The 15,404-nt window shown below is 22.5% G+C and overlaps 2 protein-coding genes across 2 annotated transcripts; one reads left to right on the forward strand and one right to left on the reverse strand. All coding sequences in view use genetic code 6, as the record gives it.

Moving 5' to 3' along the window:
- Positions 1 to 806: 806 nt before the first annotated feature.
- TTHERM_00526520 (response regulator receiver domain protein) lies at positions 807 to 5,712 on the reverse strand (the record flags this gene model as incomplete). Its single annotated transcript, XM_001028063.2, has 4 exons — positions 807 to 2,545; positions 2,623 to 3,451; positions 4,054 to 4,456; positions 4,637 to 5,712. 4 exons carry the CDS (start codon positions 5,710 to 5,712, stop codon positions 807 to 809), a joined length of 4,047 nt encoding a protein of 1,348 aa, XP_001028063.2.
- A 4,148-nt stretch (positions 5,713 to 9,860) lies between these two features.
- On the forward strand, positions 9,861 to 13,668 carry TTHERM_00526530 (hypothetical protein; the record flags this gene model as incomplete). The annotated part of the gene is made up of 2 exons (XM_001028064.2): positions 9,861 to 12,298; positions 13,044 to 13,668. Exons 1-2 carry the CDS (start codon positions 9,909 to 9,911, stop codon positions 13,666 to 13,668), a joined length of 3,015 nt encoding a protein of 1,004 aa, XP_001028064.2. The 5' UTR covers positions 9,861 to 9,908.
- Between the last annotated feature and the right edge of the window lie 1,736 nt (positions 13,669 to 15,404).

Raw genomic sequence — 15,404 nt, forward strand, 5'->3', positions numbered from 1 at the left:
AAGTAAAATTAAAAATGTCTATTACATTTTTTATTATTTTAGATTCCAATATTTAAATTTAAATTGAGTTTTCTTTAACCTACCTGCCTATATAGATAGATATCAATTTATGAAAAGCAAATTTAAATAATTTATATTTTTTAATAACAAGCAAATGGCAAATGTATTAAAGCATATTATGATTTTAAAATATCTTTAATATTTGAAATATTTTTTATTGAATTTACATTATCTTTCAAGACAAATTATATTTATCTTTGATTTCCAACATAAAACACTTCACAAAGAAAGCTGGAAAATCTATCTATTATTAGTAAAAAAGAAAAAAGCAAATGGCAGTAAAAAATATAATTTTAAGAAATTAAATAGAATTTTAGTCAATTATTTTGAAATTTTTTTGAACAGTTTATTCATGATATTTAAATTTTCTTGGTTTTATTTGCTTATTTACCTCTTCTATTTTCCTAAAAATTATTTAATTTTTTTATGACTCCAACTAATTATTGGAAAATCTTATGATATAAAATAGTAAAAGTGAAAATTAAAAACAATTATTGTGATTTTTAAGAAATTTAATTAAAATTTAGTTAATGTTTCCTCATTGATTTATTAATTAATTTATTTATTTATTTACATGCAATAACAATAATTATAATAATAATGTACAATTAGAATTAAAAGAATAAGAAATTTAGATGTTTTTTATTGATGTTTTATTGTGACTGATTTTAAAAACTTTTTATTATTTTTTAATGACTTTTTTTATAATTAGGTTGGAAAATTGGACTACTACAACACAATTTTTTTCAGGATACTTATAAGTGAGGAAGCTTAACAGTCTTAATGGCTTTATAAATGTTATCCAAAGTGACAGGTTTATCTATGTGGGCTTTAGCTCCTGACTAAAAGCTTCTTTGCCTATCTGATTCATCATTAAAAGCGGATACTATGATAATTGTTGTATATGGTATTTTTTTTTGTTCAATTAACCTTGTTATTGATTGTGTTGCCTCAAAACCATCCAGTACAGGCATGTTTATATCCATAAAAATGAGATCATAATTTTTTTTTTAAAGCACTTTTTCGATAGCTTGTTGCCCATTGTAAGCCTCATCAAATACCAAATTGTTCACATTTTTAAGAATAGTTTTTAAAGCCATTATGTTAAATATTGTATCGTCAACGATCAGCAAGTTGGTTTTCTTCCAGATTAGCTAGTTTAGCATATCTAATTAGTAATTAGTTGTTGGACTAGATTTAGGAGTGCTGGTGTTGCCAAAATCAGCCATTTCATTATATTTTAAGCAAGAATAAGGTTAGATACTATCAAATTAATTTTCTGCTTTTAAATGAGCAGCTCTAAAAATTGCATTTTTCAACACACTAGACTCATTCTAAGTTGATGCATCTAACTCTTACAAAATAGATAGCCTTGGCTGACTTATGCTATTCTTGCATATCCTATTATATTATTATGAATCTTCTCTCTAGTTTTATAAGGTGTTAAAATTTAAATTTTATGACGTCGAAGCTTAGCTTTATTTAATAAACTAATCTCTTAGTTAATATTCTTGGAAAATTTAAGCTTGAACGATTGTTTTATTACTGCTTATAGGAGTTGAAGATTACTCACTTGTCTACATTAAATTAAAGTTATGATTGAAATTGAATTGGTTATTTTAATATAAAATTTTTTAATGCTAAACAAGGGTTTTGCTCTTCTTTTTTAACTCGTTGGCATTATCTTCTTTTAAATTTAGATGTGTATCGCTTTATGTATGATGTATAAATTGTTAGTTTGACCCACAATTATTGGCTGACAAGTTTTTTTCCTCTAGGATTTTTGTAGACATCAAAGGAATAGAAATTGCTTATTTCTTCTCAGAGCAGTCTTCTTCAGTACTAGTCAAATTATTGCATAGCTACTGAAACTCTAAAGAACATTATCTGTTATAAATGCTCTTTGGCTTTTGATCTTTAGCATTCAATTTGAATTTATTATTTTGTGGTATTTCATTGTTTAAAAGTATTTTCTATTTGCTTAAATTCAAAAAATTAATACTTTGATTATTTTATTTCTCATTGAAAATATCCTTTTTTGATGTTTCCATGCTGCTACTTGATTAGCTGCTATTTTTTTCTTTATTTTTGACCTAGTTTTATAAGTTGAACTGAGATTTACCGTTTAACGTTTCTTCCATATTCTGACTAGATATTTTAGTGAGAGGATTATTTTCTTCAAAATGAATTGATTTTTTCATATTAGTCAATGAGTTTCTTCTTAGTCTCTAATTCTCAATTAATTGGACATTTTAATTAGAATTCATAACCAACTCTTTTTCTGAAACATTCTTTTTCATTTGAATGTATTTTAAAGACCTGAACTTTGGGAGTAAAATATCATCCTCTTAATTAAAAGGGTGCTTCTTGTAAATGCTAAAAGTGAAGCTACTTCCTTTACCTTTAAAACTTTCAATTTGAATAACCTTTTCACTCCCTAGCTAGCTGACTAATTTTCTACAAACAGCAAGACCGAGTCCAACACCTTTATTTATATTTAATAAGTTTAATTATTATTTTTCCGAAAAAAAAAATAAATATAAATAAATAAATATTTATTACCATGTCTTTTGTTTTAGCTGTTTATAATCATGTTACCGTATATTTTGAAAAGATTTTTTTTTGCCTCATCTGATATTCCAAGACCAGAATCTTGGACCTAAAAAAATAGATCGTTTGGCCTTGTTTCATCTTCAAATACATTAATCTTTACAAACCCTTAAAAAGTAAATTTCAAGGCATTCTAACACAAGTTTAGTAAAACTTATTCAATTCTTTGCTTATCATTAATGAGAATTTAGTTTACATCCTTGATAAAAATGTGGAATTGAAGATCGATGTTTTTAGATTAAAACTGCTAATACAAGAGAGATTTAATGTTTAATAATAAATCTTATAAATAAAAAGATTAAAATGAAAGATGAAAAGGTCTGCTACTGCTAAGTCTTGAGTAATCTAGCAAATCATTTATCATATATAGTAAAAGTCTGCCACTATTTTGAGCAAGTTGAAGCTACTTTTATGCCTACTAAAGAGAATTGGACAATATAGCTGATTCAATCATAATCATTACAGCATTTAAAGGAGTTTTTAAATTGTGTGTAATAGAAGAAAGCATTTCATTTTTATAATTATTAACTTGCCTCATTCTTTCATTAACAACCTTTTAGCTAATATCACTCAATAAAACCATAACGGCTACTTCATCTTCCCACTTGCACTTAACAATCTTGATGTCGAAGTGCATTTCATCAGGAATAAAAAGAAAATTTTTTTTGTCAAAATCTCTCCTTACTTTTGTGATAGATTCGAATTGCATATTCGGATCTGAATTAGCATTTACAGTATTCTAAGAATGATTGACATCTTTACCAAGTCTCTAAGCAACTTTCTTTAAATATAAAATAATTAAATTAGTTTTTATAAGCTAGTAATTCTCATTAAAAATAAGATAAAATAGAATTAAAAGTAAAATTTAATTGAAACCAATTAAAATTAAATATAAGAATGAATGATTATTAAATTTAGATCTCTAAAAAATGATTTATTGATCATTTTTATGTATGTATATATTGTACATTCTCCTTAATTAAGACCCAGGGTTTTAAAACTTTTCCAAAAAATTTAGGTATTAATTAAATTTTCAAAAAATTTTTTTGAAAATATACTTTTTTAATTTTATTATAATATGGGGTATGCAAATTTATAATTTTCTAATTTATCAAATGCTTTTTTGTTTGTTTGTTTGTTTGTTTGTTTGTTTGTTTGTTTTGTTTCATCAATTTTTTTATCTTAAAATTTGTTTATAAATATTTTTAAATCATGCTATGCTTAGTATTTTATAGATAACTATTATAAATTATATTTTTTATCTATTTCTAAAAAATTAATAAAGATTTTTGAATCTTTTTACATTTAATGCTTTAATAATAAGGAGTTTGTTTTTGAAAGCTAATTTATAAGAATTAAATATATTTTAAGACAATTAATTACTAAATTGTGAAATTGCATTATACTTCCCGCTTTACTTCTAATATCTTGTACTTTAGTTTCCTTTTTTTCATCATTAATATTTATGTAATTTTAGCAGAGATTACTTTTATATGAGCTATCCTTTTTGATAGCTTTGTCAGCTTCCAAGATATTTTGCTTTTATAGATTTTCGTACTCCTGTATGAGAACTTTATTTTTCTTGTATATGCAGTTTAAATGAACTTCTTCATTTTGGTTAAAGTATTCGTCGTTGTGTCTCTTAGGTTAGTCTTATTTACACACTTTTATTTTTTAAAATTAGTCCCAAATAAACTAAAGAATGCATGTTTAAAACTCTTAATTTATGCTTGTTTATCTTTTTGTTTAACTAGAAAGTTTCCTTTTACTTCTAAATTCTTCACTACTGTAATTCAAAAAAAAAAAAAATTAATTTAACTTTCCTCTGTTAAAAACTGACAAAGTGGGAAAACTTGGTTGAAAATTAATGAAAAAATTGTTATTTTAATAACATTTAATTCTATGGCTAGCACATAGTCTTTCAAATCAATTGATGATTTGATTAATTAATTAATAAATCAATTACCTCCCTTATGAGTTATCTCTAACAGCAGCTAGAGAGCCTTAGGAGAAGAGATAATTCATGTTTTTTTATAAAAATTCAAGATTTTCTGTAGCAAACTTGCGCTTGCAATGGGAATTAGCAAAAACTATTTTCATTTTTGAGTTGTTTGGATAAGGAAAAGTAGCATTATCGTATTAATTTGGAGTGTTATTATTCTATTCTTCATTTAATTTAGTCTACTTTTTCTAAGAATTTCTTTTAAAGAAAGAAAACAATGAGTTTATTTTTTATTTAACACTTTTTTTGATGGAAGATCCTTGGTGTGGTTGTGAGAAATTATTTTCTCTGAGTTTTGCCACGAAAATTGAAGAAGGAACTGTATTTTCTAGTAAATCTTTAAAGGCTTTGTTTTCTTCCCTCTTTAGATATAGCTTGTAAAAAAGGTCTCTTTCGAATTTTTCTTTCATGTAGAACAATATAAAAAATAGTACTATACTCACATAGAATATAGGATAATATGTAAATGCTTTAACTATGGAAGAATTTGCTCTTAAAGTATAATGAATAATGGCTGTTTCTACAAGGAGTGCTTTGTAATACCATTTGTGCAAAGCGCAGGCTAAAATATAAATTAAACACATTGATAGTAATCCTAAGGTAAAAAAGTAACCTTGAAGGTCATCGGATCTATCATTTTAATATATACGGGTCATTACAAATGTTTCCATAAAAATTACTTCGAAGGAGAGAAAGCATATGCACTATAATATTTACACAATGTAAAAATGCTTTCTTAGCTTTATTAATAACAAACAATTGACAAACGAGTAAACGAATTCGATTATAGCGCCACTAAGATCTTTGAAAAAAAAGTATTATATCAAGCCAATTACAATTTAGTACAAAATGACAGCAAAGCTTACTAAAATAGAAAACTTCTTATTTTGATCAATTGAGTTAACTTAATAAGACTTTTCTACCTTTTCTTTTTTAAACTCCAATTTGAATAACTTCAAATAATTGCTGCTGCTTAGTAGCCAAGATAATGATTGTTAATCGTTTTCATTATGTACTATGCTTTATTATGCCTCTTGCATAATTAAAAGACCTTCAAAAAATATTAAACTCTTGCAAAACGATTCTTTAAGTTGCTATTTTTTCTCTAATTCGAATGCTATTGAGTTGAATTATCTATTTTTATTGACTAACTATCACAGGCTTTGTAGAGAATATGATAGTTATTAATATTATTTTCCCTTTTTCTATCAACCAAATTAATAAAATTAGATTTATTACTTCTATTTGCTATGCTTAATAATATCTTCTTAAATTATAAGAATTACTAAATAAATTAATTTTTTGCTACTGATTTGTTAAATATTGCTGCTTAATGATTCTTTTTTTAAAAAAAAAGATTGATTTATTTCTTTCTTTCTGATTTTATATTTAATTTATCTATCCTAAACTATAAAATACCAAATTCAATTTACATGAAAAAAAGCGATCAATAAATTAATCAATGAATAAATCAAGCAAACAATGCACTTTTCAAGTATTTTGAATTTTTATTAATCAAGCAATTTATCTATTTTGCTAAAAAAACTAGCAAGTAAAAATATAAAATTTGTATTCTTATATTTATCTATCAGAATATTCAATCATATATAATTAATAAAATACCTAAATTTTTCATAACATGAATTTATGAATAAATTTAATTTACTAAATTTATTTTTAATTTACTTTTTAAGCCTATCAAAAAAAAGTTATTCATAATCACAGCTTATCTTGTATGAATTCGTTTTCCCAAAGTTTATTAGGCAAAAAATCTAAATAAAATAGCACTCATACATGTTTAAACATAGCAAGAACTGTGATTTACTGCAAGATAATAAAGACTGTGAAGAAAAAAATTAATTTGCTCAAAAATCTAATTTATATCATTTTTAATATGAAATAAGAAAATTGAAATGTACATTAATAATTTATCTTTACTAAATATATATATGTAATAAAAACTATAATTAATAAACTAACCAGTAAATATTTAAAATGATCATTTACCATCAAAGTTAACTAAAAACTATGTTAAAATGGAATACTTCTAGTACTAGCTGTAGCTCATATCCTGCATAAAAACTATTTAATAACTTAGCTTTCCTTTATGATTTTATTACTGTTGATAAATTAGCGGCTAGTGGTATTAATATTTAAATAGATTTTAATTCAGTGAGTAAATTAAGATAAATATCAATCATTATTAATTAATTAAAAATTAAAAAGTATAACTTTATGAATATTAAGTCAATTCAAATACTATTTTCCCTTCAAATTAAGTAATTGGCAAGAATATTACTAAGGTTTTAATTACAAAACAATTTTTTATGCAAAGTATTTATTTAAAACAAATTAAAATTTTGCAAAAAGCCATGCTTACCAATAAAAAATGATAATAATTTCATTAATTATTAATTTAGATTGACAGAAAAAATTTAATTTAAAAAAGCATTAATAATTCTCATGAAAAAAATATTATTTTTAAGTATTAATTTGACTTATTTTTATAAATAATATCACCTACAAAATTCTTATCTTAATTTACTTCTGAAACTATTTTGTTTACATTAAACTCTCTTCCTGTGTGTTAATTTTTTTTAATACTCTATTTTTGTTAAATTTTTTGAAACTTTAACTTACATTTATTTTAGTAAGTCAATGTTTAGATTACTTTTATACTATAAAAATTTTCTTTTTAGACAGTAAATAATTAATTGTTAAATAATATATTATCCTAGAGTAATAACTTGAAATTGCATTCAATAAGTTTTTGTCTTTATTACTCAAACGAAAAAATTACAAAATTTCATTTTAGTATTTCACAAATAATTAAATGAAAAAAATAATGTAAATAGTAAAAGCTCAATTTGTGTTAAATTAAAAAGATAAACAAATATCTTTCGTTAATGAAAAAAATTTTTGCCTTAATCTAAAATTATAAAGTTTAGTGTGCTTTAATTTTCATGTTTTTTATTATATAAATATGATATTTTATAAAAAATAAAAAATATTGAACAAACTAATCAAATTTGTTGTAAAAATAATTGTTTTAATATTTAAATTAGAAAATGAAAATAAAATTTTTATGCTATTTATATTTTATGATGCTTATATTTTACAATTATTTTAATTATTTATGCAAATACTATCGAATAGCTAATATAAATTATTAAATAATAGAGCAAAAAATTTAATATTTTTATCATTTATTTTAATTAAATATTTATCATAAATATGATTTATTTAAATATTTTATTTTTATATTAGTTTACTTTTAAATTGTGAAATCTTACCTTACTTACTCATAATATATTATTTATTTCAATTTGTTATTTTTTAATTCTTACATGATAATTGAATTTGATCAAACTATTTTAATGGTGCAATTATTTTTTCTTAACAAAATACTATCAATTGAAATTAAAAATTAGATTACTATAAAATCTAATCAAGGAAATTTAAAATACAAAATTACATCAATTATTTTATAGGATTTTTAATCCTTATAACAATAAAGCTTTAATTAGGATAACCAGGGACAGAAGATATTGGTATTAGTAGCTTGACTATGAATAATTACTAATTACATTAATTTTTATTTTAATTCATTTCAGTTCATCTAGCTAAGATTTAGTTTAATAAGGATTTAGTAAGTAATTTATGCAAATTATAAATTAATTTATAATTTAAACTTACTTGGTGATATATTTAGATTATATAGATTTTATTTAATAATTTTATTTTAAAATTTTTTATAGTTTATTTAGTTTTTTATATTTAATTAATTTCTTTCTCACCTAAAAGAAAGATATTTAATTACATCTAAATTTTATAAATTAGATCTTTAATATTTTTAAAATCTAATATACAACTATATTTTAAAAATGTAAATCATAAACATTATTGATGGATAAAAAAATAATATTTAGAACTAAAATTTAATTAAAACAAGCTTTAAATTAAACTAATCACTCTTATTTTTAAAAAATTGTAGAATTAAAAAGCAATTTAAAAAATTTTAATTATTCTTTAATTTTTTATTTGTCTAAAGAATTTAAAAATGAATTTTTTATAAATTAAAGATGTTAAACCTTTAATATTTGCAAAAGGAAAAGCTGATCACATGAAAAAATAATAGCATTACTCACTGATTTAACTTAAATAAATTATATAATAATATTTATTAAGGTCATTTTATTATATACAAAACTTATAAATTCAACCATAAATTAAATTTATAATTTAAATTTACATTAAAAATTGATGTGTTTTTATTTCTTAAATATTATTTAAATATTTTACATTTCTTATTAATTAAAGTTTGAAACTTAAATATAATTCATATTTTTCAAAATATTTTTTAATTCAAAATTTTCTAATGTTAATATTTTATTTATGAATAATGTAGGAAAATATCATTTTATCACTCTTTTTTATCAAGTTTCTAAATTATGCTATAGTTATTTTTCTTGTATTTAATAAATAAATCTTAATTCTATTTTTCTTGAATTAAGTTTTAAATAATAAAGAAAAATTCAAAATAATTTTTATGCATCTTTCAAAATTTAATATTCTTTAAAATGCTCAAATTTCTACGAATTTTATCAGTGAAAAAACATAAAATTAAAATTATAAGCTAGTAGTAATGTTTATTTTATTTAGTTGATATTGAGCAAAAAAAAATTATTTAATTTATTTTCTCATTTAAAAAATTTTTAAATTATAATTTTATTAATACGATTTAAATTTATTTTTAAAAATATTCTTTAAAATTTAATTGTAATAATTCTAATAAATTAAATTCATAAATTTAACATAATTATAAAAGCTAAAATTGTTTTAAAAAAATAAAATTGCTTCTATTAAAAGATTAAATTAAAAAAAATATTTGTTTATAGCTTTATTGATACCTTAAATTAAATGAGGAAACATTAAAATTGTTTTTTATTTTTTGATTTTCATTTGAAAGAATTTAAACACCTAAAAATATATTTTTATTTATTTATTCTATTTTATTTTACTAAGTTATATTTTTAGAAAACTATAAAAAAAATTCACATCTTATTATTTAAAGATAGATAAATTGACAAATAGATAAATAGATGAGATATAGAGTAAAAGGAAAAATTTATACTTTTTATTAAAGATAAGAAAAAATATCTGGTTAATATTTAATTATATATTTAAGCTTAATTTTTATAAATAAGCAATCAAAATAATTTGTTTCGAAGTAAATATGTCTAATATCTAGCAAATAATATAGAAATAGTTTGGTTAAAGTACTTACACAGGAAGGGAGTATTAAGATAAAGGCAAAGAAGCATAACACTAGCAGCTTATCACAAAAAAAATATATGATAGACTTCAAAATAAGATAAAGCAGAACAATATAGTTTATTTAAGTAATTATACTAATATTAATTCAAGGCAGTAGCAGCAGCAGCTACATTAACAAAAATAGCTTTAACAAAATTCAGTTTCGTGTAAAAAATCAAATCTTATTCATTAAAATGAATATTATTAAGGGATGCCTTAACAATAACAGCAAACATAAACAAATTCAATATTAAAAAATGCAAATTCAATAGGGAATTAGAGTACATAAATTCTAAAGCAAAGTGGTTAATATAATTAATAATAGATATTAGATTAATACAATTATACTGTGTAGCAAAGCATATAAATGCTTAGCAAGTATGACAGATAATTAAAATAGAAAACAAATAGAAATTAGAATTGTAATAGCACATAAACAGGATAAAGTTTTTTTTCAACTAAGCCATGCTCTGCAAGAACAAACTTACATACTAGGACTTAGTCTCTTGCAGCCGCTAATAACAATATTAATAATAATATTTAAGAATCAAATAATAATTTTAGCTATTGTTCTCCTAGGATTGTAAAAGAAAATAACAGCATTGTATCTTCAGCTCGGTCTTTGGCGACACCAGCTATGAATATTTAGAAAAAAGAATAAACATTAATTATGCATCAAGAGGATTTGGAAAAATAAAGCTAATTAGTTCTCCTTGCTTAGAGCCAAACAAAATTAAAAGGAAATATTTTTAAAGAAAATTCAGAACAGGAATAAATTAAGATTACACCTTTTCTTGAAGAAAGAATATTCAATGAAAAACCTTTATCAAGAGCATCATCTGCTCATTCAATAAATTTATAAAATAATTTAAACCGAGAGCAATAAATAAGAACTCATTCTCAAAAAACTAGAATTTCTTAGCAGGAAACGAGACCACAGTCTTCTTTTTCTTAAAATAGATCCTTAATTTTCAACAGCTCTTAAATTTAAACTTTTAACGAATAAATGTACAAAAAGAACAATTACGTTAAAGAAGAAGAAGAGCACAGTAATAGTTAAAGTGGGAATCAATAAAATTAAGAAGAGAAACAAACATAGTTGCACTCTAGGAATAACCTAAAGTCAGCTAATTTAAGTAGGAGAAGTTAAAATAACTTGAGGAATAACAATTCTTAGTCATTTACTACTCTAAATCTAGAATAAGATAAAAAGGATATTAATAATACATAGCAAAAACCTAATTAGCAGTTGAATGTAAAAAGCATATCTCTTAATAGTAAGCTGACACTAGAGGAAAAGCAAGAATAGTATAAGCTAAAGAGGAAGAAACAGTCAGATATTTTACCATTTTTAGACTACAAAGGTGATTAAAGTCTTAAATATTTACATATGTACTTATATTTAAATAAGAATGAAATATTGAATATGATTTATAATTTTGCTGAATATTCCGTGTAATTAGAAGATGCTGTGTGGGAAATTATTACGAAGGCGGTAGAAACAACCTAACTAAAGATTCTAGCTAAAATACTCATTTTTGTGGGAGAGATTGAAATAGCAGTAGGAAATTTAGACAAGGCTGCATATTTCTTAAATTAAGCAAGAATTTGTTGCGAGATGAACAAAGGTTCAGATTACTTAAAATCATAAGCATATTAACTAATTGGAGATATTTGTATCTATTAAACGAAATACAGTGAATCCCTCCTTTTTTATAAAAAATCTCTATAATATGCATGGTATTGTAATGCAAGAGATCAAGAAATAGATCTCTATGATAAGCTAGGCATTGCTTACTATTACCTGCAAGAACTAAAAAAAAGTTCAGTTTTTCATCAAAGATCTATGGTTGCTGATTATGAAGACATTGATTCTCATTTAAGAAGAATATCATATGAAGTTACACACGAGATACGTAAAAATCAAAAGGAAGATCAACAGCAAATTAACTATGTTATTTTTGCTCACCTTTCTTTGCCATTAAATTTAGCACAAATGGACTTTTATCAGTCACCGAAACATGCTAATAATGGCTTAATAAGTTCAAACAATTATCAATTGTAAAATGAGTAGTATAGAAGTGATTTAGGCTATAAAAAAGAATAGAAACTGCTGTTCACATCACTGAATAAAAAATCTTCAGCAAATAATACAAATGTTGGATTAGTCAACAATGACGTCACACTCATTTCTAATACATCAATGATTATAGATTCCGTCAATTACAAGTCGCAACATCATTCTCATTCATCTCGTCGCCCTTCTACTTCAATTAAGCAAACAAAGCAAACGCCTCATTATTAACAGAAGTAAATTATTCATTTTTTTTAATTTTATAAATTTTTCAGTTACTTCTTAAACTATAATATTTCTATATTAAAAAGAAGAATGCATACTGATATGATAAAATATTAATTTTTTAAAATGTTTGCCCTTTTAAAGAATAATTCAATTTTATTTACAGCAGTAATTATAAATTTAACTGTAAACATCCAAAAATAATTCATTAAATTTAAACAGAAAATATTTGATTAGTTTACCTCTCCATCAAAATTCTAAATTTATTAAATTTTGTGTACTTTAATACCCCTTCACACAATTTTTAAAAAAGAGAGAGAGAATCATTACGACACCTTTGTATATAAAATACAGTTATAATGATGACATATTTCTTTCGAAATAATTTTAACTTTCAAGTGGATACCATTCAAATAAAAAATCACATACTCCTTCAATACTTTATCAACTATAACTTTGAAATAAAAGTTAGTTAAAATAAAATAAAGAATTTATTGATTGATTGTAAAATGTGCAATTTAAAAAGATATGAACAGTGTTTTTGTTTATTTAGTGAGGGGTCGTAGATCAATTATAAATAATCAAGCCCCATAGCTAATAAATTTATTGACTTTTTTTCGATTATTAAATAATATATTTAATTGCATACTATGAATTAGTGAATTTGAGTAATTTAGCTTAATTATGATCAACATAAATTGACTAAATATTGATTTTGGTTTTTTAAAGCTTTATATATATTTATTTATTATAAAGGCAATCTTTTCTTGATGAGGAAGAATACCAATACGATACGCCTAGATAAAAAGACGAGGAGGAGGATTGGCTTCAACACGAAGGAACTGCTAGAATGAAAAAACAACTCTACGATAAAGCTACTGTTGATAGCATCATAGAAAACCTCCTGAAAGAAAATGACTTCATATTCTAAATGTCTACTCCGAAGCACTCTGCAAAATTAGAAAACTCATAATAATAAGAAAATAGCAAATTCCGTATTCACCGAGAAAAGTACGAGAATAGCAACTTGAACAAGGTTAATTATGATTTTAAGAGCTTTGGAGTTATCAGCAACAGCCAAAGCTAAAGAAAATTTGATGATATAACACTTTACAAATTTCCTCTTGAAAAAAAAATAGAAATACTGAAGAGTTAAAATTTTGATTTAAATCAGGTTTGGCACCGCATTAACAGGGCAGTGGCATCTTCATAAAGATTTAACCAGCAGCTCAATGACAGGATTCGAGTGAATTAGAACACTCCAAACAGGTGTGCAGCCAATTATAAAAGTTTTCCAAAAATTACATTCAATAAAATAAAGAATATCTATGAAAAATTGCTTAACGAGTTTGAAGTACGTAATGATAATGCGAATTAGTGACGAAATATGTTCATAGTTCATATTAATTCCTTTTTATAAACGCCAAGCATACTGCTTAATATAATAATTAAATTAACTAAACTGATTCAACTATATATAAATAATATACATTAACAAAGCAATAATAATCAATTATTTATCAAAAATCAATCAATCAATAGATCAATCATCTTTTTGATTTCTGTAATTTTTAACTCGCTATATTATTAATTACATCTCCATCTTTTATATTAAAATTTTACTAATTATAAATTTTGTAGATAGTTGATACCATAATGATTTATATTAATTGTAATACATTTTAAAACTTAATAATTAATTATATTAGAAATAGTATAAATTATTTTAAAAATATTTCCTAATTAAATCCATCTCTTTACTTCTTGCTAGTTAGTTAGATAGATAGATAGCTAGCTAGCTAAGTAAGTATTATCCACCAATCAAATTTTTTTCTAATTAAATACTTACTAATTGTAGAAATCTTATTTTTTATGTGTGTAATTTAATCAACACAAACCAACTTTTTAGATAATTAAATTGAACTAATTTCATGCAAATTATCTGTCTTTAGCATTTCTTAAATTTTTCAAGAAGATAAAAATAATTTAGAATCAAATAAATATTTTGTATAAATTTATTTGTATTTTTTTTTTAAATAAAATTATTTTAAAATTAATTAGTGTAAATTTTCTCAATAATAATTTTAAATTGTTAATTAATTAAACATTTTATTTTTTGTAAAATTATATTTTGAAATATAAAATTCCAATATTAAATAAAACTTTTAAATATTTATTAATACTGTTTAAGGACGGACAGAATTATTTTTTAAATAAATAGAATAGAATATATAATGTAAAATTTAATGAATTTAGAGATTATAGCTTAACTTAAATCTATCTGTAAGACTTAAAATTTAGGTCCAAAGATTAACTTTGTTATTTGATTTATTTTTGGACTTTACAGATTTTAAGTGAGTGTTAAATAATTTAATGATACATTGATGGCGTATTAAAAATAGTATTTTATTTTTAATAGTAGTCGTCATAATATTAATTTAAGTTTTTATCTTTCCATCATATTTCCTCATTTATTTTGTTCCAAATTACTTTCTCAATAAGAATATCATATTTGAATTTTGCTAGATTTTTTACTCATAAATCTTAACAATATTACAAGTAGATTTTGCAATGCAAATTTCATTCATTATATCTATATCAAATTTTTTTATTGATTAAATCTAATAAAATTACATTTATTGTTTCATTTTTAGTTTTTATAATGCAAGTATTAAATAAATTGTTTTTAAAATATTTAAACTTACTCGTTAGGATACCTTTAAAATTTAAAAAAATATATTGGCTTTAAGCATCTTTGCTTTTATATCTTTTACTTATTTCTTAAATAGCTAGACTTTCAACATCTCTCCTAATCAACACAAAAAAATTAATTTTTTAGTTAATATAAAGAAAACCAAATAAATGAATGAACAGTACAAGCTTTTTGTATTCATTATATATTTGATATTAAAAATTTATCATTCTAGTCTAAAATATTTTAAACTGCATCAATTCAAAATAAAAGAGAGCGACTAATACATTTTAATGTATTTTATTAAGTGGGGAATAAACAAAATATATTTTTTTCATAATTAATTAGAGGGACAAAATTAGACTTTTTTTTGTAACAAAATTGAGAATTGTTGAAAAAATAAAGGATCCATTTGAACGTTTGAA

Source organism: Tetrahymena thermophila, assembly GCF_000189635.1.
Source record: "Tetrahymena thermophila SB210 genomic scaffold scf_8253811, whole genome shotgun sequence".
NCBI lineage: Eukaryota > Ciliophora > Oligohymenophorea > Hymenostomatida > Tetrahymenidae > Tetrahymena > Tetrahymena thermophila.